The sequence below is a fragment of the Musca autumnalis genome, unplaced genomic scaffold (genome assembly GCF_047663935.1).
Source record: "Musca autumnalis isolate F117 unplaced genomic scaffold, ASM4766393v1 scaffold_1, whole genome shotgun sequence".
NCBI classification, from domain to species: domain Eukaryota; kingdom Metazoa; phylum Arthropoda; class Insecta; order Diptera; family Muscidae; genus Musca; species Musca autumnalis.
Genome location: NW_027411644.1, coordinates 72,175,020 through 72,201,149, shown reverse-complemented (window position 1 = coordinate 72,201,149; position 26,130 = coordinate 72,175,020). Strand labels below are relative to the sequence as shown.

At 36.0% G+C, this 26,130-nt stretch overlaps 3 protein-coding genes across 3 annotated transcripts; 1 reads left to right on the top strand and 2 right to left on the bottom strand.

Annotated features, from left to right (window-relative positions):
* Positions 1-10,429: 10,429 nt before the first annotated feature.
* Positions 10,430-14,512, top strand: LOC141401238 (uncharacterized). The gene is made up of 4 exons (XM_073981310.1): positions 10,430-12,151; positions 12,234-12,368; positions 13,890-14,000; positions 14,295-14,512. Exons 1-4 carry the CDS (start codon positions 10,572-10,574, stop codon positions 14,434-14,436), a joined length of 1,968 nt encoding a protein of 655 aa, XP_073837411.1. The 5' UTR covers positions 10,430-10,571; the 3' UTR covers positions 14,437-14,512.
* Positions 14,513-14,522: 10 nt separating this feature from the next.
* On the bottom strand, positions 14,523-16,400 carry LOC141401262 (uncharacterized). Its single transcript, XM_073981345.1, has 5 exons — positions 16,130-16,400; positions 15,258-16,063; positions 15,060-15,194; positions 14,892-15,002; positions 14,523-14,826 (listed from the first exon to the last, which is right to left on the bottom strand). Exons 1-5 carry the CDS (start codon positions 16,304-16,306, stop codon positions 14,673-14,675), a joined length of 1,383 nt encoding a protein of 460 aa, XP_073837446.1. The 5' UTR covers positions 16,307-16,400; the 3' UTR covers positions 14,523-14,672.
* A 5,803-nt stretch (positions 16,401-22,203) lies between these two features.
* Positions 22,204-25,766, bottom strand: LOC141401118 (J domain-containing protein CG6693). The gene is made up of 2 exons (XM_073980990.1): positions 25,561-25,766; positions 22,204-23,618 (listed from the first exon to the last, which is right to left on the bottom strand). The coding sequence occupies exon 2, from the start codon at positions 23,594-23,596 to the stop codon at positions 22,679-22,681; it is 918 nt and encodes a 305-aa protein (XP_073837091.1). The 5' UTR covers positions 23,597-23,618; positions 25,561-25,766; the 3' UTR covers positions 22,204-22,678.
* Positions 25,767-26,130: the final 364 nt, after the last annotated feature.

Sequence of the window (26,130 nt, the reverse complement as noted above, 5' to 3'; positions counted from 1 at the left end):
ACATTCAGCTATATCGGTTGGATAATATGGCTAAAACCTCCCAAATTGCCGAAATCGGTGGTACCGGTCTATGGGGGCTATATGAAAACGTGGTCCTATACCGAAAATGTTTATAGGAGTGTATGCATAACCCCCACGGAGACTATATGCCAAATCCTTGCCGTTTCGGTTGGATAATGTGGTAGAAATCTTTAAAATACCGAAAATCGATAGGTACCATTCTACGGTAAAAATACAAATTTACCAAATATATTAATAAATGAAGTAAAATTGTCAATCTATAGCTGTTCATATCGAATTTATGGACAAACATACATTAAACATAGACTTTTACTTTTGGCGCGCTAAATCGGTACTTTTTTCCACTGTGGGCCCCTGTTACGACGTTGTATTTTTTTTTTCGTGGGCAAGTCCATGCTTCCTGAGATAATGACCCAAAAAGGTCCAGAAAATCCTACCGGCACCACCTAAACTGGCTAATGTGTAAAATAACCCTTTAAGAGAGAAATCGATTTAGCTCAAACTTTGTAAATTGAAAAGTAAAATTGTAATATATTTAAATTCAGAAAATTAAGTACAACATTTTTAATTACATAGTCTGTAAGGAAAATATACATAGACTAATAAGGAAAAAAATTATTTCCTACAGATTTGTATTAGGTCCGAATATATACTACATCGGATCACTCCTACGGGTTCACCCTACCCAAAGTTTGGAAAAAATGCACTTGTCTTGGATCATTCTGAATTTTGTTGCATCATGTAGTTTTTTGCGGCCCTTTCCATCCTGGAAAATTTTCCCAACAGCTAAAAAACCTACAGAAGTATTGTGTTAACTTTTTTCTTCGGGTACGTGGCTGAGGGTATATCTCTGTCGGCTCAGCTGACTTATACTTTCTTACTTGTTTATTTTCCATTTCCTTCAGGTACCTTCCCCAACTTCAGGTTCGAATATGAACCATATTTGTCCACTCCTTCGGGTACCTCCCACACAAAATTTCGGATAAGTTCACTTTAAGACCTGCTCTCGAATCACTTTGATATTTTTTGAAGCAACTTGCATTCGCTGCCTCAATTACGATGGTAAAATTTTTTTCAGGGTCAAGTCCATTCTTCTTGAGAAAACAGCCCGAAAGTTGTAAAAACCTCTATGGCACCATACGTAGTGGCTGGAGAGCACGACAACTCTCGAACTGATCAACCGATTTGGTTTAAAATTTGGCCTTCGTCATATTTTGTCCAAATTCAGTTTTTGGTTCGAAGATGGGCAATACCGGTCCACCAATATTTAAAAAATGTCACTAAAATGGTACGCACAATATCTCTTGAACGGGGCAACCAATTTGGTCCACACTTTTGATCTCCTAATATTTTGTCCAAATTTTGTTTAACTTCTAAAAGGGCCCATATCGGTCCATTAGGGTACCTCCGCCACAAAAGCTCAACATTCGGGATCCTTGGGAAATGTATACTGATGCTGTTCGTTGTGGTCCTGGCCTCGGTACATAAGGCTGAAATCATTTGTGCCTCTTATGTGACGATGCCCTTATAATTCCCTTTCCAATGAACAAATATAAAACATTCTGGAACGCAGTGATGTTTGGCATAAATATTTATTGATATCGTTGTGAATACCTGGTCGTCTACATTGTGTTTCTCCTACTCCATGGATGCACCGCTTTTTGCTGGGATTTGATACCTTTAAAATAAAAAAATAGTCACCATAAACTACAAAATAAGTTATTTTACTTACATTATCGTTTTCCATAATTTATTTAATAATTTTTTCCCCTTTTTTGTATCTAATAAATTTAATAGCCAAACGTTTGCTTATGTTTTTGCCAAGAAGTCCGCCACAAAACATTCGAATTTAAATCAGCTGATCAAACTTGCAAATTCTTACAAGAAAAATTTTCCTTGCAAAAACTTGTAAACAAAACTCTCCAATATTCTCTCACAATTGTCTCCAAATTCTCTCTCTTGTACTTTGCAAGTTTGTTATCGAACAGCATTTTGTAAAAGTTTGTGCAAATTTGCACAAACTTTTGGGTTATCGTACAGACCTATATACGCGTGATAATATCGTAACATAAATGAGAAGAAATTATCATGATACATGTAGGCTGACTTCCGAAACGTAATAAAACTGCGTTGTTTCAGTTATTGCTCGTGCATTGTAAAAGTATGTCCCAATTTACATTAGGCCATTTTCCTTGCGGCAATTGTCAGTTTGAAGGAGAGAGAGGTGAGGCAAATGGTAACCCTTTGCCTCTCAATACCCTCTCTCACCTACAAACTGATAATTGCCGCAAGGAAAATTGCCTAATGTAAATTGGGACGTATGTGCCTAGCGTTTTAGGCTAGAAAGGGTATATACACTTTCATACGGGCAAAATGTGCCTCATCGAAATAATGGTTTTAGACCCCAAGTATGTTTGGACGAAATGTGTTTCAGACAATTTGGAGTCGATTTAGCAATGTCCGTCCGTCTGTCTGGCTGGTGCGCACTATAACTCTCAAACGGATGAGCCGATTTGGTCCAAAATTTAGCTATAGTTAAGTTCGAAGATGGGCCATACTTTGCACATCATGAAATGTGTACCAGACTTAGATGAGGTTCCAATATGGACTCAATCGGTCCTCTCTTTCGGGTATCTCCCACACAAAATTTCGGAAAAGTTCAGTTTAGGGCCTGCTTTCGAATCGCTTTGATTTTTGTTTTAGCAACTTATATGCACTGCCCTGCATACGACGGTACAAGTTTCATCAGGGGCAAATCCATACTTCCTCAGAAAATAGCCTGAAAGGTGCACCGTGACACCGTGTGTAGTGGTTGGAGCGTAAGATAACTTTCGAACGGATCTGCCGTTTCGGTCCAAAATGTACCTCCCCCACAAAAGTTCAAAAATGTTCGGAAAAATTGTACGTACGATAACTCTTGATGGGAGTGACAGATTTGGTCCATACATTACACATCCTAATATATCTACCAGGTATGGGTCAGGTTCGAATTTGGACTATATTTGTCCATTCCTTCGGGTACCTCCCACACAAAATTTCGGATAAGTTCACTTTAAGACCTGCTATCGAATCACTTTGATTTTTGTTGATGCAACTTGCATTCGCTGCCTCAATTACGATAGTAAAAGTTTTTTCAGGGGCAAGTCCATACTTCTTGAGAAAAAAGCCAGAAGGGTTTAAAAACCCTCTAAGGCACAAAAATTTTTGAAACCCCCTAAATACATAAGTTTTTTGTGAAAAAAGTGTTTCAATTTGCACAGGCTGAGGGTATATATCTGTCGGCAAAGCCGACTGATACTTTTTTACTTGTTTTCTTTTACATTTTCATTGACGTCCACACACATATATTAAACCACATGAAAATTTTTATATTTTCATTGCTTTGCATTGGTTTGAGAGTTAAGAATTTAAATACAAAGAATTATTTCAGATTACAGAACCTTGTGTACAGAGTTTCACCCCCGTTACACCTCTTACCTATAAACTCATTTTCATGTTAATGAAAATTTACATAGTCTGGCATAAGACACATTTACAAAGCAACTGACGTTTCGGAAGTCAGCCGCATTCGTAACACTGCTATTACACACGACAAGACAGTTAATGGCTATATTACACCATATGTTTTTCACATGTATGACATCAGCAGGGGCTGAATTCTGTTTCTATGAAGATGTGAAATGAAAACTTTTATAAAGGAATAAACTGTCAAATGAAAAAATGTATAAAGGAGATATTTTTCGTTTCAAATTTTTATAGAACAAGAATCCAACCCCTGTAGTGCGAGTTACCGACAAAAATCGGTAAAATGAAAACGCAAAATTTTAAATGAAAACTTCAAATAAAAGTTGACAACACAGTTGCTATCGGTAGAACTTTACGACTACTATTTATTCGTCACTAACTTAACGAAAAACATTGTCGGTAACTCAAAAAACGAGTTAGAGAATCGCACTGCTGGGGCTGGATTCTTGTTCTATGAAAATTTGAAATGAAAAATATTTTCTTTATAATTTTTTTCATTTGACATTTATTTCCTTTGTCCCAATTTACATTAGGCGAGTTTACTTGCGGCAATTGTCAGTTTGTAGGTGAGAGAGGGTGCTGAGAGGCAAAGGGTTACCATATACCTCACCTCTCTCTCCATCAAACTGACAATTGCCGCAAGTAAACTCGCCTAATGTAAATTGGGACTTTATAAAATTTTTCATTTCACATTTTCATAGAAACAGAATTGAGCCGCTGGTCTATATATTAGTATACCCACAGTGACAACATACATGTAAAAACACGAGACAAATATTTAATTTTCATAATACTTGGTTCACTAGGAGACTGATACATACTTATATATACATTTTATGCACACGAACACAAATGTTACTAATAACTTAAATTGTATAACACTAAAATAATAATAAATATTTAATAATGTTAAGTTTTATTTTTTACATTTCGTGGAATTTTAATCACAAATGTGTTTAGTCCTATCATTATTTATATATGTATAAAAAATATATAACATTATAATTAATAAACATATTCAACATAAATTGAAAACTGAAAATTTTATACTGCATTTTTTGCAGTGTGTTTTACTTAGTTTATGTTTACATCAAGTCAGTTTTACTCAAAAACAGGTACACGTTTTAGCATTATACACCAAAACTGTTATTTTTCCTCTCAACCAAATATCGCCTGCTGTTCTCTTTGTTGCCCTTTGCATAAAACGTTGCACTCTCACCAGCTGAACCCGACTGGGATTTGAACCCACGTCCTCGTAGACATATGAAAATGTTATAACGACGTGTTAACGTTGAAAGCCAAACTCATAACTTCAGTTTTGTTCCTTTACTTTTTTAACGGTAAGAGTGGTAAAAGAGAACAGTGTCAAAATTGCTCAAAATTGCTCTCTCATGAACATTTTTACCAGAAAAGTAAAGGAACGGAAAAATGGTAGATCTGGCAGCAATGTCAAACAGAAACATAAAAAAATCAATTTTCGTCTATTATTTCACAGTTTTTAATTTAGTTTTGTCAGCGTTCGAATTTTTCTTCTGTTTTTCGTCCATTTTCTTCTTCTTTGTGAAAGTCGAAAAATCAATTCTGCCATTTTTTACCTGCACAAATTTGTCTGGTAGCCTGTGCTAGAAGAGAAAGCCATTTTCGCTCTCTCTCCTCTCTCACTCTCTTAAAAATTGCTTCCAGTTTTGCCACTTTTCGGGGTTAAGGAACGCTTTGCAGGTTAAAAATGGTAACAAATGGTAAAAATGGTAACCTCAGGTAAGTAAAGGAACGCAGCTTTCTTAAAGGTGCGAACAGAATGAGAAATTCAGCTTATCCAAGCTTCAATTTATGTACAAGAGTAAGTCCGTGTTTAGACACACGGGAAAGTAAATTCAGTTTTTAGGCAATAGGGGGTAGGAAAGAGTATTGAGAAGCTCTTTCCTCTCCGCTCTCTCCCAAAAACTCAATTTACTTTCCCGAGAAATTTGCGTGTCTAAACACAGACTAAAGACATGCAAGATCGCATTTTAATTAGGTAGTACTTGGCCTTTAAGGGGAGTACACACTAACAGTCAAAACTGACAGACAACGTACTTTTAGGACAATTTTCCGGCAAATAACCACTTTTATTTAGCTAAAAACGTTTGAAATACAATATTTACGGTATTATTTAGAGATTACAAAAGAAATTTTTCAGTTAGGCTTTGATATTCACGAAATAGACCTCGATGACTGTCAGTTTTGCTTGTCAATGTGTACTATACTTTAGTCTTTTACATGAAATCAAGCGTGAAGCAAGCAAGAAAGTTAATTGTATTTTAACCTTAAGGCTGCGTTAAAAAGCGTTTGTCATGGAAGCCATATAGATTGAACGGACAAATACTCGTCTCAGTAAAAACACGTTGCATTTGAAGGAGAAAAATGTAATGACAGAGAACCCTCACCACAGCCGATATGTCTGATGAGCTGCTACTACAGCAAAACCAGGTAACATAATGTCTGTTGTGTAGGTTCGAATCGTCTGCTTTCCTTTTTAACATGCAAAAAATCTTCGTTCATTAAGCTCTCCTCCAAAGAGAAAGTTAAGAAAAAAATAAGCATTTTAATCTTACCGATTTTTAATTTAATTTTAATTTATTTTATTAAAAACATAGTACCTAGCCCACAGGGCCAAAACAGCTATAATACAACAATAAAGTTACTACACCGAAAACTTAAAAGTACATAAATAGGCCTGTCCGGTAACTTTGCAAGTAAAAAGTACTTGCATGAACCTGCAAGTTCTCCAAATTCTCTTTTACTGTACAAGTTTGTTATCGAACAGCATTTTGTTAAAGTTTTTAAAAATTTGTCCAAATTTTGGGTTATCGAACAGACCTATTGTAAGATAGGCAAAATTTACAACCTGTTTCTGTATGTCGAAACGAAAATGTGTGCGAATGAAACAGGCTGTTAATTGGTCTGTTCCAGTACTGCAAGAATTTACTAATTTTTACTATTTTTTCGATTTTGGAAAGGAAAAATTGTTATAGCTTTTTTTTAATCTTAATTTTAACATGTTTTATTGAAAAAATTAATTGTAAATTTCGTGCATGAATAGTATGCTTAGGCAAAAAATACGAATGAAGCCAAAATGGAGAGCAAGAAATGACTGCGTCTGGGAAACGAAAGGCTGCTGTGTAAAAGTCCTCTTAGAGAATCGCCCTACAAGCCACTGGTTTATAGGACATTTATGTATGACCTCATTAGTCGGATTAAGCGCATTATCATAAAACGTGATGCTCAATCCGGCCATAACTACCAGATTTACCATACAAAATTAAATCCTCGTATTGACTGGATTTGTTTTTAGTCCCGCACAAATCCTCCTATACAACTCTTTTTTGTAGAAAAAAATCCCTACACTTCCAAAAAAGTATCAATACTGACAGAACTTTTTACGAGTCATCCCATGGTACAATTATTACAGGTAAAAGCAAGTGTTGTGGTACAACAATAGATACAACAACCACATAGAAATTTGTTGTTGAAAGTAATACTAGTGTCAAAGTCTTCCCATCCAAAAAGTAAATAAAAATATGAAATGTGAACAATTTTGAAGTTTCACAAATATTGTTTTTAATTTTTGTTATAAATATAATTGTTTAAAAAGGATGAATAAGAAGCTATGTAGTTTGCAATGTTTCTCTACGTGTCTCCTTAGCGGGAATTAGTATTAGCGGTAGGTTTTACTGTTAATAACATGTCCAGAATGAAAAAGAATCATTTCTTTAGATGGAATCTCTAAAGCCCAGGATTTAAAATCGCCAAGAAAACTTCTCAAGCAGAGTAATTTGAAGTACAAGAAACCAAGAAAAAAAATAACACAAGAACCACAGCATAATGCAGCCCAACTTTATTTAACCCCAATGATGCGAGACATAACATAACCATTCCGCTTTTCTGCTTTGCCCTTGGAAGAGAAGGATACTTCAATACACAATCGGTATACTATTTTCAATAGTGTGAGGATGGCCATCTGTGACATAGAGGCATACCAATCATGGATAGCAAAAATAATTGCAAATTTCGGCACCATTGCTCAGACAAAATGTCATTCTATGCGTGGATACTCCTAGCTACTTTTTGAAACATTAACAAAGGAAATAGACGAAAATCCTGACCTTTATATACATATTTATTTAAAAATAATAAATAAAAGTTAAAAAGGATAAAGTGCAACAAAGGAATATGTCCAGTCGGAGTGACCTATGCAAATGTGAGAAAGTGTAAAGAAAGTAGATGAGTAAACGCAGAAACTTTTCAGAAGGTTAACATGAGAAATAGTCTGGATGTGAAACCAAATTGTCGTCTTGTGGGCGATTGGAACACACTATCTTCATCCATGCTAACTACTGCACCATGGTCACATTTGTTAGTAGTACTTGCTTAAAGTAATCTTCATTAAATGCTACATAATTTCCAACCCCGATTTAGTGGTTCAGGAAATGACCTGGTTGTTGCCATTTGGAGATCATTGTGTTCATCCTGTGTAGACGGAGATGGTTATTTATGGAAGTAGAATATAATGAAAATAAAAGAACGTTTTAGATGAAACCTGTGTTAGCACATAGCTCTTGATTCTTTGTTTTCCTTTAAAATTGAGTAAAGGAATGTGGTAGCATTTATGGATGAAAGGTATAACCATTATAATCATAATCAAGCTATGAAACGATGTGACCGACTCATGGAAGACCGACTCATGGAAGACCGACTCATTTAGAAATTGTTATCGCTGTTCCCCTTATCGAATTTCTACGAAGATACATTTCCTGTAACATCTACCTTCATACCATGTATTTAGGTGAATCTGATCAATCATATTCGACAGCGGAGGAGCATAAATTACAGCGTTATTCCATGTAATATCGGTAGATTTTCCATCCAATTTTTTACTATCGACCAATTTGGATTTTATGAGGCTTGAGTTTATGGTTGATTGACTCTCTTCAAACACAGCCACCAATGTTCCACTGTTACTTTAATCAATTACCAATCATTTTAAAACGCAAATAATTTGACAAAGAAACAAAAGGAAAAATATCAAAACTTCAGAACGATTTTGACACTAGTATTACGGCAAAATCAAATCAGCTGGCACTTGCTTTTACCTGTAATAATTGTACCAAAATCTCCTTGGTCTAGAATTATCCAGAACATCTGGCAACACCTCGAATCTGTGAAACGATCACACAGACGCACATTCGCACTAAAGGGGTGTTTACACTATCTATGAATGTCATATGAGATGTCAAATTTGCTACCTGCGAATGTTGTACACATAGTGTGACCACTATGTACATTTGCATCTATCAAAATGATGTGGCAACTCATATGTACATTTTTCATTTAGGAAGCGCTCTATTCGGCCATGTATTTTCGTATGCAGTTGAGAAATTAATTGTTGGAAGAAAACAATTTTACCAAAAAATGAAGGAAATAGGAAAAGAAAACGAAAATGTGAGTGCGATTAAAGTTTTTAACAATAAAAAATTGTGTTATTTGCGTGATTTATATTTTGTGGTCATATGAAATTGTATGCTAGTGTGAACGCAAAAACTAAAAGTGGTATGGGCTTTGACAAACATAAAGGATGTCGAATGGATAAAAGAAGTGACAGCTCATATGACATTGATAGATATTGTAAAAACCCCTTAAGCGAACAACCATACTCACATACATGGGCAAAGATAATTACAAGTGGACAAGCACACTAATGATGTAGTTACAACAACAAACAAATGCAAGAAATAAGAAATGGCACTGTACTAGATTTATTTAATCCAGGTGAGGTTTTATGGAATAGTTAAAGGACTCGGCACATACGGTCCGCTTAGTGTCGCAACCTCATGTGGTTGTTGTTTTTAACTCGTCATGCGACTTACAACGGACTGTACGTATTTGGCCCCTAAATCAGCTATTATGTTATGGCCCCTGCACATACGGTCCTTTGTGAGTCGCGTCACGCGTTTAAAAACAATAACCACATGAAATATGTGGAAGTGATGCCAAGTTTGTTCTTGAATTTTTCATGTGGTTGTTGTACCGCGGCACTCAACGGACCGTGTGTGCCGGAGCCCAAGGCACATTCAATAAGGTATTCGACAAATACCAACAACAAAAAACCTCTTGTTGTACACTTTAAATGTCAACCATTGTTTTGTTTTAGTATGAAGAATTGTAGTTGTATGTTGTTTACAACAACTTTTTTGACATTTCATGAATCAGCTGGCGTGAATCGGTTACCTTATTCAATCTGCCTTGCCGGGGCCTTCAAGGCGTGAGTACATAAGCTGCCTTGCCTGCTTACCATGTTTGCTTCTGATAAAAGAATAAAAAAGAAAAGGGTACCCCAGTTCGAAATTTGCTCGGCCTTCTTTATTCTTTTATATTTATTATGTCAGAAATGAAGCAGGAAGCAAAGCAATCAAGGCCTGCGTACATAAGCCGCTCGGCTTTCTTACTTAATTCATTTCTTGTAATGGAATAAAGAAATGTCAGAACCACATTTCAATTAGGTCGAACTTGGCCTTTGGTCTATTACCAGAAATGAATTAAGCAAGAAAGCCGAGCGGCTTATGTACGCAGGCCTTCAGGCCTGCTTACCTTGCTTATTCAAATTTCGAACTGGGTTGCCCTTTTCTTTTTTATTCTTTTATCAGAAGCAAGCAAGGTAAGCAGGCGAGGCAGCTTATGTACGCAGGCTTTTATACCGTTTTACTTTTTTTTTCTAGAAATGTGACGGCGTCCATTTCTATTTCAATTCAAGTTGACGGCGTTCAATTGTTTTTAAAGTTGCAAAAGTCTTTCCAACGGCGTCACCAAATTACTATCGATATTTAGGAAATTATAAAATATCGATAGTACCGATAATTGTATCGATATTTTGCCAGATCTAGTGACGCTAGTTTCGATTTGTTTTGGATTGTATGTTGAATAGCCTTTTTATTTATAAAATTCAATAAAATTAATCGTTAAAAAACATACACAGTGGTTTATACAAAATGGAAATTAGTATAAAATGGAATATATGTCGAGTGTGCCTTAAAGAAGAGAACTCCAAAGACAATGAGCAAATGAGACCGATATTTGGAGGGGGAGGAGAAGGCAAAAGGAAATTGGCCAAAGATATCTACCATCTATCAGGAGTTATGATGAAACCAAATGATGGATTACCCGACAAAATCTGTCAAAAATGTATTTCCGTACTAAAACAAGCTATACACTTTCGTAAAACATGTCAAGAATCCAACACAAATTTACTATCAATCTTGGAAAGAACGAGGTCTGCGAGCAATTTCTTTAAAAAAGAAAAAAGCCTAGATATTTCGAGTGAACCTGAGTCGGACGATAATTTCTTTGGCGAAGATGATGAAATGGAAGATATGGGGAATAAAGACCTATTACCTGCTAGTGATGAAGAAAATGTAAATTACAAGGGAAAAAGAAAGAATCCAGCTCGTAAAGAACAATGCGAGCTTAAAAGAAGTCAAAAGACAGATAGAATAAACACTAAAACTGAGCTAAAGTCGAAAGATAATCAAGAACATGAGGCCAAGAAACGCAAAATTGAATATAGTGACTTGGAAGAAGACATGACTGGCATGGAGGAGATGGAGGAAAAAGTGGATTGTATTACAAAAATCACTGAGAAACAAAATCCCAAGGAAACAACAGCAGTAGTGGACAACTCTGAAGAAAATAATCATTTAGATTTAACAGCAGAAGATAATGAAGAGCAAGAAGAGGATGAAGAAGATAATAATGCAAGCTCATCAGGTTTTGCGTCAAAAATGCTAAAAGTCCAAGAAATGATTGATGAGGAAGAATCTTTTGAACACAATATTAGCGAGGAACAAGTTACCGAGGAAGGTGAGGATTCTAAATATGATAATGTAAAAAAGGCAAGTGAATCGCTGTATTGTATTTTGAAAGACGATATTGTTGAAGAGGTCAACAATTCCCATGAACATGATACCAATAATGAAGATGATCACATAGAATATGTTTCGATATCTGAAGAAGTAGAGGAAAACGCTGATAGTCAGGCTGATATTGATGAAGAGTTATCAGAACAATTCGATGATGATAGCCAAAATAATGAGGATAATGTAACATCAACGGTTATTACTAAAGAAGAAATCGATTTCAGTACAACTTCCTATTCAAACGATTCACAACAGAATATTGATTGTGAATATGCAATTGATGAGTTTATAATTCACGAATCTTCAGCTACTAGTAAAAACGCCGATAAAAACAATTTCAAAGCACATCAAATCAATAAAACATCGATAGCAAAGAAATCCGAAAGTATGGATTGTGAATATGAAATTGGTGATTTTATTATCCACAAATCATCAAAATCGAACAAAAATATTACAAATGCTACAGCATCAAATTATCAAATTAAACAAGAACCTAAAATCCATCCATCTAGAAAGACAACAACAACGAATAGAAAATCTACATATGCTACATCATCGTCCCTAAACTGTGAAATATGTGGAAATAGTTTTTCTACTCGACAAGTTTTAAATGTTCACATGAAAATACATCGCCAAGAAAAGTCACATGAATGCGAGTAAGTACAGAATGTGGGGATATTTTAGGATATCTAGCAAAATAATTCTGAACACACGTTTTTTTGTTTATTCCCTCTTCAGGATATGTTTTAAGCGCTTCATAACAGCTTGCAATCTTCAGGCACACATGCGTTGTCATACCGGGGAAAAACCATTTGAATGTAAATATTGTGGAAGAAGATTTGCGGATCGTAGTTCACACATACGACATGAAAGGTGAGTATTTTTCTGTCTGCAGAGCTGAAAAGAGTCTTTATAGACGAATATATGGGAGTCTATAGACGAACCGAAGGTAGTCTTTATAGACGAAAGGGTCTTTTTAGGCGGGCTGAAGAGAGCATCTATAGACGAGCTGAAGGGAGTCATTATAGACGAGCTGAAGGGAGTCTTTATAGACGAGCTGAAGGGAGTCTTTATAGACGAGCTGAAGGGAGTCTTTATAGACGAGCTGAAGGGAGTCTTTATAGATGAGCTGAAGAGAGTATTTATAGACGAACTGAAGAGAGTATTTATAGACGAGCTGAAGAGAGTATTTATAGACGAGCTGAAGGGAGTCTTTATAGACGGGCTGAAGGAAGTCTTTATAGACGGGCTGAAGGAAGTCTTTATAGACGAGCTGAAGGGAGTCCTTATAGACGAGCTGAAGGGAGTCTTTATAGACGAGCTGAAGGGAGTCTTTATAGACGAGCTGAAGGGAGTCTTTATAGACGAGCTGAAGGGAGTCTTTATAGACGAGCAGTAGGCAGACTTTATAGACGAGCTGTATAGGCAGTCTTTATAGACGAGCTGTAGGCAGTCTTTATAGACGAGCTGAAGGGAGTCTTTATAGACGAGCTGAAGGGAGTCATTATAGACGAGCTGAAGGGAGTCTTTATAGACGAGCTGAAGGGAGTCATTATAGACGAGCTGAAGGGAGTCTTTATAGACGAGCTGAAGGGAGTCTTTATAGACGAGCTGAAGCGAGTCTTTATAGACGAGCTGAAGGGAGTATTTATAGACGAGCTGAAGGGAGTCATTATAGACGAGCTGAAGGGAGTCTTTATAGACGAGCTAAAGGGAGTCATTATAGACGAGCTGAAGGGAGTCTTTATAGACGAGCTGAAGGCAGTCATTATAGACGAGCTGAAGGGAGTCTTTATAGACGAGCTGAAGGGAGTCTTTATAGACGAGCTGAAGGGAGTCTTTATAGACGAGCTGTAGGCAGTCTTTATAGACGAGCTATAGGCAGTCTTTATAGACGAGCTGAAGGGAGTCTTTATAGACGAGCTGAAGGGAGTCATTATAGACGAGCTGAAGGGAGTCATTATAGACGAGCTGAAGGGAGTCTTTATAGACGAGCTGAAGGGAGTCTTTATAGACGAGCTGAAGGGAGTCATTATAGACGAGCTGAAGGCAGTCTTTATAGACGACCACTAATTACCTGCGATAAACAGAAAAATCGGAACAAAGCCATCCGGAAGCATTTGGGGTGGATACAAAGAAACTTTGACTTCTTAATCGATAGGTCGATCTGTGGTAAGCTGTGCTGTGCCAGTGTGTCCAATGAAATGGACCAACATTAAATCCTGTCAGGCCGCCCTGAAAATAGACTTCGCTTATATCGAACATTTGCCCACATGACGCGTTGTTTTCGAGCCTGTAATGTCCCGTGTGGTGTCCCTCAGTTTTCTTTTCTATTATTCATGTCAGCTCAGATCTCGTCATAAAAACTTAATTTTTAACTAAAACTTTTTCCAGAATACATACCAATGAAAAACCATTCACTTGCGAATCTTGTGGAAAATCTTTTGCATTGGCAACCACACTGCAAGCCCATCTAAAAGTTCACACTGGCGAAAGACCCTATAGGTAAGAAAATTGAATTGAAAATTGTTGTTTATAAATTATCGGGTATGTGATGAAAACCGAATCGACTCGATTTGCAGAATCGAAATGGTATATAATCGGAGTACCGTTGATGATTTATATAGTTTTGCTTCGCAAACGCCCCTTATTTGAATAATATTTTTAAAATCCATTTTCAATTTCATTAAAATATTCACCAAAATTATAGAAATACGATTTCGATTTATGGCAAAACGAGTCGAATCGTTTTCCATCACATACCTGTATAATCCTTACCTTATCTAATATTCCATCTAGATGTGAACCTTGCGGAAAATCCTTTAAACTTGCACATCAATTAAAAGCACACAAAAATACAAGTCTACACAAGAATATGGAGAATTTGATGGAGAATCCCGAATACGTGGATGATTATTGTAATGTTACCAAAATCGAGTAGTTAATTTTAAGTAACACACAAGTTTAGTATTTAGAAGTGTATATAATAAAGTTAATACTATGTAAGAAGAAAAAAATTATTAATTAATTATTTATAAGAGATTTATTATTATTAACATTCTTAATGTATATTTTTTCCATATATACAAAATTCTAACTTATTTATTTTTATTTATATGTTGCGAAGAAGCCATCTTTTAATACCATCCTCAGACTAAATTTCTTTCAATAATATACTTAATTGGGTGTTGCTTTTGTCGATTCGACAGCTTCAAATATCACTTTATATCCTTGGGCCTCAAAGGCTGCTTCCTTTTGCCGATGTGTTAATGTCAGCATGTGGGCCTTTAGCTGATGGGCCAATGTGAATGATTTATTACAAACGGCGCAACTTTTTTTGCAAGAAAATAAGTTAGTTTTTTTTTTTTAATTCTAATTCACCAAAAATATACTTACATATAATCCTTTTCTCCTGTGTGTAACTTCATGTGATTCTTTAAAATGGCCGAATATGTAAAGCTCTTATTGCATACATTACATGTATAAGGGCGGGAATTTGTGTGAACTCTGTAAAAATGAATTGGTTAAAAAAGTCCTAAATGTTTTAATACTTCACCACGTTACCTTTCATGACGATGTCTTGAACTTCTATCCATAAAGTGACGATCACAGAATTTACATTTAAATGGTCTTTCACCGGTATGTCGATACATGTGATTCCTCAAATCACTCATTATGCGATAGGATTTGTTACAAATTCTAAAATGAAACAAATACAAAAATTTTTGATATTTTTACTTTATATTTGATTTTGATACTTACTCGCACTGATATGGTTTAACATCGGAGTGCATGCGCATATGGTATTGAAATAGCGGTTTCTTGCTGTAAACATTTCCACAAATGTTACACATAAACATTGAGGGTTTTGGCAACTTCTCCGAGGTGTTTTTCTTTTTGTACTGTGGTGACTTTTTGGTGGAAATTTGATCTTTTGCCCGGGAAATGATTGCTTTACGCCGCAGAGTTTGCAAAGCTACATTTTTAGTGGCACAATGTTCAATAATCCTCTCCAATTCTTCATCATTATCTGCATTTAGATAATCAAATGCTTCGGCGAAATCATCTGGTGAAAATATTTCCGAAAAATCAATTTGACTAAGTTTTGACAAATCAAATTCATGATGATGCTTGGTAGTGGTGGCCATAGTATTTGAAGGTTTAAAATCTGGATCATGTTCTTCATCATCATTATCAAAATCTTCATACATTTCATCGTCTTCATCAAAATCGTCATTGTACATGCTATCTTCATGTTCCAATGGTTCATCTACCTCTTCCACTAGATAATCTATATCATTTTCCGGATCTGTAGCAATGTTATGTGAGACCAATGCTTTTTGTTCCTTTTTGCTTTGTTGTTCTTCGGTTTTCTTGAGTAATTCATTGCGCATTTTTTGTAAATTTTTAATGCTTCCCACCACCACGTCTTCCTCAATGGACAAATGAATTTGTGAGGCCAAAAATGCCTGGGAGTTGCGACACATTTGACGAAAGTTGGACCACATATTTATAATGTTTAAACATTTGGTACATATCTTGGTCGGCATGTGAGGTTTTGGAAGAAGCTATGGGATAATAAATTAATGTTTAATTAGCACAGTTATAAGAGTTTTCCATTCATTTAGTACTACCTTAACACCACAACAATATTCAACTTTTTCAAAAAGAGGTAATTGTGAGAATTCATCTCTCATGTCATCGTTGTTAGCCTTATTAATGTTTGCCGTTGATTTTGTAAATAAATCTTGCATTTTATCTGTGTCTGAATCCACCAAGCATAGGCGACATTTATTGCTTTTATTAGACATTTTTCCACAAAGCTATTGTCAACAACATAAAATTAAAATTAATTTTATTCGCGTCCAAGTCAAAACAACAGAGTTTGAAGACCAAAGTCGAACTGAATTTGTATTATACGGCGTTACAGTGAATTGTAAGAGACAACGCCAAATATGTATATTTCACAAACGCCGTCATAAAACTAGGGTTCTATAAACCCGCCTCGTATCTTCCTTTTTAGCTTGAAATACACCGCTTTTTCGCGCTCAGTTTCATGTAAAAAAAGCGACGCATTTCATTGTGTTTCTACCTTTAAGCTGAAAACACATCCAAGGCTTGAGTAAAGTTTTGCGTTGAGCATTGAGAAAAAAACAACAACAACAGGGCGACGCCGACACCAAAGTCCAGCGTTGATCTGTTTGCTGGCATATATTTCAAATGAATTTGAATTTTTCGGCATCAAGCCCAACAGTGTAGAAACGGCCAAAACGACGCAAAACTTTACCCAAACGTTGGATGTGTTTTCAGCTTTAGGCATGAATAAAATGTTTTATACAAACGAAATGTGAGACAAATTGTAAGTGGAAGAGAGGTACAAGTCGGGTTTCCGCGCGACCTGCGAATTTTTGTACTTTCAATGCCCATATCTCGGGAAGTATGGTCTTCCACCAGATAAAAATATATTTTTGTGTTCAGAACAATTTCCCTATCTCTGGAAAACATTTTAAAGAAATTGCAGGGCTGCGCCTAAACCCTACTTAACCCTAAAATTTCCTTATGAATTGTAATATGTATTTGCACAATAGTCAGTCTTTGGCCGGGCTGTCCTATGAAGAGGTGCAATATCCGGTCTTTTGACGAGGATTTAAAGGTAGAAACACAATCATAGCGATCATGAATACTCACGTAGGGAGCTTCTCACGAGTGAGTTGCAGCTCACTCCTCACGTCTCGACCTATCACAAATGACAAGGGAGGAGCGAAAAAAGTGAAGAGGGGTTAACAAGTTTGAAAATTGAAAATAGTGCCGCATTTTGTGAACCCTTGAAAATATAATTTGCGTTGCCATATCGTTATTTTACTTACAAATAATTTTGCAATAACTAAATTCGTAATTTTTTATAAAACATTACTTTATTTTAAATTAAATTAATATTTCTAAAACGAAAAATAATTTTTATCAACAATCCACTTTAAAAATACTTGGTAATTGATATAAAATATTAAATGTTTGATATGTGGCAACATCTGTAACAGCTGTTTTTTTTTTTTTTTTTGACAGATACATACATACATATGTAAAAATTGTTTGTTTACGCCCGAAGAATTTCTGCAATTTGCAAAGAAGTGAACAAAAACCGTTTAAAGGTCATTAAATGGCAAAAAGAAATGCAAATGTTTAATATTGCATTTTGAATGATGTGCGAAACGACAAACGCTGAGGATTACAAAGAAAACCAAGCAAAATTTTGTGGAAGTCGTTCCATGCGATGCCAATATCTCACTGGATCTTTTGTATTACTTCAAACGAAGTTGTGAAAGATCCCATTTTCAGCATTTGGAAGGAATTTCAAGAATTGTAAATAAATACCAATACGTGAAACATCCGATCTTTTCTCCAGCAATAGGACCAATTATATGAATGCTAAGTACAATTCGTGAAATTCGGATCCTATTCAACATTTGAACCAATTTCATGGATTTTAAATACAATTTCTCAATTTTCAAGAAGGTTAACCCTGCAAAAGGCTATAATATAAACATGCCCTTTTTTATGAATTTAAACCTTCCTATTGTGGCTTGTTCGTGGAATATGCCATGCCAAGGTGGTGGTTAAGATACCATTCCACTGGGTTATTGAAGATGCCATCCAAAATGATTTGGATCTTTTAGGGGTCACAGTCTTGTAAAAAGAATGGGCGAAGATGATAAAAAGGTGACATAACTTGCACTCATGCTTGAATAGAATCTTTGGCATCGAATATTTTGCTGGAAACCTTAGCGAACAAAGAACAATACAAAGTCACTTAAGATATGTCACTTATCATTTTGAGTGGCCGCAAAGTTTGGAAGTACCTACAAAAAAATTTTTAGAAAGGTGTTGCTCCTGATTGGATCCTCTTCTATACCTGTTTTCATCATATGATTCTGAACCGCTTCCCATATCTAAAAATGTTGGCCAACTTCAACTCCACCTCCAAATTACGCCAAACTCGATTGAGGTCTTCCTTGCTTCATTGATACACGGATGAAAATGTATAGTTGCCAAAAGAATTTCTAATTGTTTTTTATTTGTTACTTTTAACGTAAAACACAAATAAATACAATTGATTATCATTGCAAAAGATTCGTTTCTTGTCGATTTTTTCTATAAAAAAAGTCCATAGTTAAATTTTTTTGTTCAACTCACCTTGATTTCTGTGGTGAGAGAAAATTGCCTCACATTCTCACTTTTTTGACATTTATGATAGCTACTTTTCTCACGAACGTGAGTTTTGTTCTCCCTTATGATGTTTATAATAAGGGAGGAGGCGAGAGTGAGAAAACTCACGGTGAGATGATGTTCATGATTGGGCTGAATGAAATACGCCGCTTTTTCACGCTCAGTTTCATGTAAAAGACTAAAGGCAAAGTAATGCCTAATTCAAATTAATTAGGCAGCATTTGAATTAGGTAGTACTTGGCCTTTAATCTTTTACATGAAACTGAGCGTGAAAAAAGCGGCGTATTTCATTCTGTTCACACCTTAAAGGCCTGCGTACATAAGCTGCCTCGCCTGCTTGCTTCTGATAAAAGAATAAAAAAGAAAAGGGCAACCCAGTTCGAAATTTGGTCGGCCTCCTTTATTATTTTAGTTTTGTTATGTCAGAAATGAAGCAGGAAAGCAAGGTAAGCAGGCGAGGCAGCTTATGTACCCAGGCCTTAAGGCTTGCATTGCTACGGGATTTTTTTGGAACTTTGAAGTCTTATATCTCGGAAAAGTATGAACTTCCCATATATTGTTGTATTCAGGATAACCTGGAAAAGTCTTTTGACAAAATTAATCATGCTAGTTTGGTTGAGAAGCTGTTTCATGTGTTTAAATTCTCGTCTTCTGCTTGTAGGCTAATGTATTCGTACTTAAAGGCCTGGGTACATAAGCTGCCTCTCCTGCTTACCTTGCTTGCTTCTTATAAATGAATAAAAAAGAAAAAGGCAACCAAGTTCGAAATTTGCTCGGCCTTCTTTATTCTTTTATTTTATGTTATGTCAGAAATGAAGCAGGAAAGCAAGGCAACCAGGCTAGGCAGCTTATGGGGGTTATCATGAATGAAATTTCCCCGTGAGTTTTGTTTTTCCGCCTTTGAAACTTAAGGGAGAAGGCGAAAAAATTCACGGGGAATTGCCGTTCATGATAACCCCCTATATGTTTGTAGTAAGAATGCTGCGTCTAGTGTTTTGTCTGTTAGTAGTGGGGTACCGCAAGCGGAACAAGTGTCTTTTAGGGGCACCTCTCGGATCGGTCCGAAATTTGTACCATAGGTAGCCCTTGGGACCCAGATTCCAACTATACATAATACTTCCCGAGACATGGGTCTTGACATTTCGGAAATTTCGTACTTTAACACCTCTTGGATTGGACTGAAATTTTTACAGTAGATAGCCCTTGGCACACTGAACACAACGATATATAGCTTTCCGTGGGGAAGTCCGTACATCCCGATATATGGGTCTTGACTTTTTTACTTTTATCACCATTATTTTTAAAACCTATGCAATATGGGACTCGTTTTAAAGCTCGCGAAGAGTACTTTCCAATGCCGCCAATATTTAATAATTGTAATTAGATTTTCTATCAATAATTTATTAAGTTATTATTGGGCTACACGATCAAAACTCTGATTTAAATTGAAAGTGTTCTTAAGTAGCCAGCCTTCGGCCGGGTATTTAAGACTTTCTCCTATGGACAGGGACAAAAATGGGCTACGCGATCCGAACTCTCTTTTAAATTGAAAGTGTTCTTAAGTAGTCGGCCTTCGGCAGGGGATTTAAGACTTTCTCCTATGGACAGGGACAAAAGTGGGCTACGCGATCCGAACTCTCTTTTAAATTGAAAGTGTTCTTAAGTAGCCGGCCTTCGGCCGGCTTTGAACAGGAATTTAATACATTCTCCTATAAACAAGTGTAAAAATAGGTCACGTGCATAAAAGTACTCTCCATAAGCTTTAAAACGATGCCCATATTGCCCACGTTAGTATTGTAAAATGTCAAGACACATATCTCGGGAAGGATGGACTTCCCCCCGGAAAATTATATATTGTTGTATTCAGGATGCCAAGGGCTATCTACTGTAAAAATCTCAGCCCGATCCGAGAGGTGCCCATAAACAACCTAAAGGTGTGAAAGTACGAAATTTCCGAAATGTCAAGACCCATTTCTCGGGAAGTATGGACTTCTCCCGGAAAATTATATAACGTTGTATTCAGGATGCCAAGGGCTATATACTGTAAAATTTTCAGCCCGATCCGGGAGGTGACCCTAAACGTCATTTAAGCCCCGCAAGCTTCCGTCCTAGGTCCTTTATTACTCATAATGTACGTCAATGAATTGCGGATTTGAAAACATATTTTTTCAACAGGAAACAATTTGTGCGTGTCTTTAATACCTACATAGAACATTTAAAAGGAGTCGGTTGTTTATAGAAGGCATTTTTAAGGGAACTTTAAGAATGTCCTTTGTTACGATATTCTATGGAATTGAAGGAATTTTCTACCCATATAAAACCCCTTGAGTGGGTTTTTTGTCTGTAGGAACCCTTTGATCGGATCTTCCATCTATAAAAGGCCTTTGGTAGGCTCTCCTACCTATATAAGATCCTTTGAAGTGAACATTTTTCTACGGAAGACCCTTCGAATGGATCTTTTATCTATAGGAGACCTTTCGGAGGGGTCGCCTTTAAAGGCGTCTTATCTATAGAACCTTTGAAGATGCCTTCTCCGTCCTTGAAGGCTTTTAATGTACTCTTTATCCACAAGAGACCTGTAGAGCGATTCTAGTTACCGACAAAAATCGTATGCTATCACTACTTGATTTTTGTCGGTAACTCAAAGTTTTGCGTTGGGCGTTGACAAAAAAACAACAACAACAGGGCGACGCCGACATATATTTCAAATGAATTTGAATTTTTCGGCATCATGCCCAACAGTGTAAAAACGGCCAAAACAACACAAAACTTTACTCAAACCAGGGATGCCAACTGTTCCGAGATAAAAATCGCTACAGCCACATACGCACCATAGGTCTGTAGCGATTTTTACCTTAAAACAGTTGACATTTCTACTCAAACAGTGGTTTTTGCACGTCAAAAATCACCACAAGTAGCGGGAAAACCACCAAGTTGGCACCCCTGACTCAAACGTTGTATGTGTTTTCAGCTTTAGAGAATCGCACTACTGAAGGCTTTTTAACTTGTCTTTTCTTTACAGAAATATTTTTGAAAGTGTTTTCTATATCCAAAAGCCTCTTACAGACGTCCTCTATTTACAGAAGGCTCACTACCTATAGGAGAGGAGACCCGTTGTCATCTACATTTAACAAACTCGAACTTGACCCCTGTTTTGAAAATCACTTTCTGTCATTAGATGACCCTTTCAAGGCGTCTTCTACCTAGAGAATAGCCCTTAGAAGGAAGCTACTACTCATAGAGGCCCTTGATGGGATTTTCTATTTATTGTAAATCCATTGAAGATGTCTTCCTCCTGCTTTAATGAGTCTTCACTCTATCAATAGAAGACCTTTTGAATCTGATTTCTCTCTTGAAGGTATTTCTATGCATAAAGGACCCATTTGAAGGTGTATTCCTTCTTTAATGGGTGTCAATATCTAATATATCTACAGAACACTCGTTGAAGGTCATCTCTGTAAAAAATTAAAACACGAATTGAAAATTGGTTTCTTTATATTTTATTGTGCCAATCAGTTCAAAATTCTATGTGGCATTATTATAAAATAATGGGAGATAAAAAATATACATACATAACAAAAACGAAGGACATAAAAATGAATGCATGGCAATTTGCCTAGCTTTATGAATATGAATCTCTACATTAAAGATTTATAACTAAGAATGTATGAGGAGGACTTAAGTTTTATTTACATTCCAGAAACAGAAACGCTTCGCTTATATAATGGAAGGCCATTGGAAATAAAACTACTAATTTAAATACACAAAAAATAAGAATAAATTTCCGGATATGAGCCATTTATAAATATTCCACACGCTAACAACTTCCAATCAATGTCGACTTGATTGTTTGTAACGCAGATAGGTGATGAATTTGTTTCGATTATTGCAAGTTTGAAAAATTATTAATAAATAAAAAAATCGATATTCAATTCACTTTCTCCAAGCGACGACTTCCTTTATTCCCTGCGTTTCTTAACTTTGCCACTTTTTACGGAATGTAGATTTTTATCTGCTTTACCTTTGCCATTGCCATTTGCTGTGGATGATTTCTTCTTGCTGCTGCGTGGCTTTCCTAGGTTGTTCAAATCTATAGCCTCATCGTCATCTTCATTACCATATTTTTCCATTAATTTATCCATAAGAGAATTGAAACCATCTTCACGTGATCTTTGCCGGCTCATAATAGCTTGCTCAAGGCTACCACCAGTACCACCATTTGAATTTTCCGCCTTCTTTTTATTTTTTGCCTCAATTTTAGCCAAAATTTCCTTAGCCTCTTTTGATTCTCGTGCATATTTCTTGTGGCGTTTTTTACGTTTCAATTCCGGTTCATTGGTGAAAATTTTATATTCTGGAACTTCTCCATCATCGATAATTTTTCGTACAACCTCTTGAATACGTGGTTCATCTTCCACCTTCATAAATGGTACTGTATTCATCATGTAATTAATACAACCCTTACCATTTAGATAAGCTTTCTTTATGTCGGTCTTTTCAAGATCTGAACCAACATAGGATTTCTCATAGTTATTAATATCTTCTGTGGTAATGGGCTTAAAAATTTTTTGCCATACTTCGAGCCAATTATTCAACTTGCCTTCCAAATTGTCATCGTCATCATCAATGATACCCTGTTCATCGTACAAAGCGCGTTTATCTTTATCGGTGAGGATTTGATAGAGCTTTGAGAGAAGTTTAAATTTTTCTGTGGCATCTTTCTTTTGTGACTCCGGTACACGATCTGGATGTACAAGCAGTGATAATTTGTAATAGGCCTTTTTTAATTCTTTTTCGTTGGCCGTCTTTTCAACTTGAAATAATTTGTAAACATCCTTGGTATCGAATAGTTGTTCGCACAGTTCTAGGGTTGACATTTTTGTGTTTATGTGTAATTCGCTGAAGGAGGAAAAACGGGGAAAAATATTAATAAAGGGTTTAAAAGACATTAGTTAAAATTTTAAACAATAATACTGCTTGAATTCCCTTCCACCATCTTGATAACGACTTGCAAGACCTATAGATGGATGATCTTCGATCGGTATTTTATAAAGACATACGTAGAAGCCTTCAGAAGATCTTCTACACAGGTAAACTGACTTCTAAAGAAAGAAGACTTTTAAAAGAGGATGATTAAATTTGTAACAGATGTTGATTATGAATAAAATAAAAATTATTTAGGAAATTATTGTCTGCGGCCCACATCCCCGATGGTTAAAACTTGTGTCTACTTCGCAAAGCACTTCTAATTGTCACTCAAACCCTCTTTTACAAATGGAAACCTTCCTTAGATAGATGGCCTTAAAAGAGCTTTCTATAAACAGAATACCTTTAAACGGTCATCTCCAGATAGCAGATCATCAAACGGTACTTTTTTTGTGTAGATCATTAAACAATTTCCTATAGATTGAATGTATTAAAACGTGTTTCCATACCCTTTCGAACGACTTTTGTAGATAGGAAAACTGCAAACGCTGTTCTTTGTCTGCAATCTTTGCAATCTGCAATCAAGTTTTATTCGTCTCCCGTGCTTTTTTCCTCTCTTTGAGATTCGATACACGAAATAAGACCAATTTTATTTCAGTATAGAAAAAGGAACAAATTGAATTCAGAGGCCCATATCTCGGGAAGTATGGACTTCCCCCAAAGAACTTTTAACTTTAGATTTTTCCGTTAGCTGGGGAGTATTCAATTCAGATCTTCTATCTATAAAAGAATCCGTCCTTTATTTATAGAAGGGTTATTGCAGGTACTATAGATACCCGCAATGCCATAGCAACGGGTTCTTTGTAGCGGATTGATTTGAAACCAAAAGCGTTTGACCAGCATTAAACCTATGCCGCTACAACAAGCACATAGAAGACACGTTGAAGTTGTATCTACATTTAGAGTTGACTTCTATTTTAATAAGCGCCTGCGAAGGTGCCTTCTGTCATTAGAAGACCCTTTGAAGGTGTATTATACTTAGATAATAACCCTTAGAAGGGGCCTACTAACCATAGAAACCCCTTTGATAAGATTATATATTTATTGAAAGTCCATTGAAGACGTCTTCCTCCTTTCAAAGAAGATATTTTGAAGATGTCTTCTATCCATATAAGGTCCTTTCAGGGTGTCATCTTTACGTTAGCAGGTCCTTTTAAATGGTATTCTCTCCATCTATAGGAGATCCTTTGGATGTGCCTTCTCACTATATGAGAAGAAGACTCAGAAGACTCTTTGAAGGGGTCTATTAAGTTTTGAAGTAGCTATCTTCTTTTGATAGTGTATTTTTATTACACATTGAAAATGTCTACGATCTTTAGAAGATCCTACCTATTGACAGTAAAAGTCCGTACGAAGTGTTTTTTTTTTTTCTAAAAAGACTGTAGTTTTCTTCTGTCTTTAGAAGACCCACTGAACATGTCTTCTATGTCTATGCATACAAATTTCTCTGAAAGTCTTTCTATCACCACTGCTGGACATATACCAGTAGAAGAACCTTTGAATATCCGCCTTACTCTGGACGAAATTCTCTGTGAATATTCTCACTCTCTGCTTTATTTTGAAACCGCAGGGACAAAAACTCATGGTAAGGCTGAATATCTTTATTCTTTAGAATGTACACCACTGTGATGACTATTTCATTTAGAACACCCACTGACATTGATTCTTTAAACTTTAAAGGTAAAAATTTCAGCTTGGGGAGTATTTAATTTATGCTAAACAATCTCTTATCCTTTATAATTCGCATTTCAAAACTCTAGCAGCCATTTGGCATATTTCCCGCCAAAATATGAGCTAAGATATGTAGTAAATACAATGATTAAATACTATTTTTTCCACATAGAAATAAACTTACCAAACAGTAAATTCCTTCCTTTTCTCCAAAGTCCTTTTATTTCACTTCTATCCTTTCAATGTTTTGCTTTCACAGACAATTTCTTGATATTTTCTTCCTTTTTTGATAATTTAATTATTTCGCAGAAATTGCAAAATTTTTCCACAGACGAATCAAAACGTAAACAATAAATGACGAAAATGCCAAATGAAACGCCGCCAAGAAACAGATGTGCAGAGTTTGTCACATCACAAGCGCCGTCGAAGCAAAACACATATGAAAGCTGAATGTTATGAATTCGTTTGCGTTTCAAATTTGTTGTACGATTATTTGATTATTTTTAAAAGTAATTAGAGTTGTGTCGTTCATGAACGAACCGGCTCATAGGAACGACTCCGTGGAAAGAACGAACGGATCCGTATCCAGCTCATTCGTTTATATCGTTCATTTAGATCGCTGATGGCCAAGACTTTGCTGCTTACAAAACAAAACCACCACCGTTGGCTGTGCACACATTTGCACACACAAGCAAGCAAGAAAAACAAATGCATATGGTTTTCAGAGTTGTGTCGTTCTTTTATGTCGTACGTT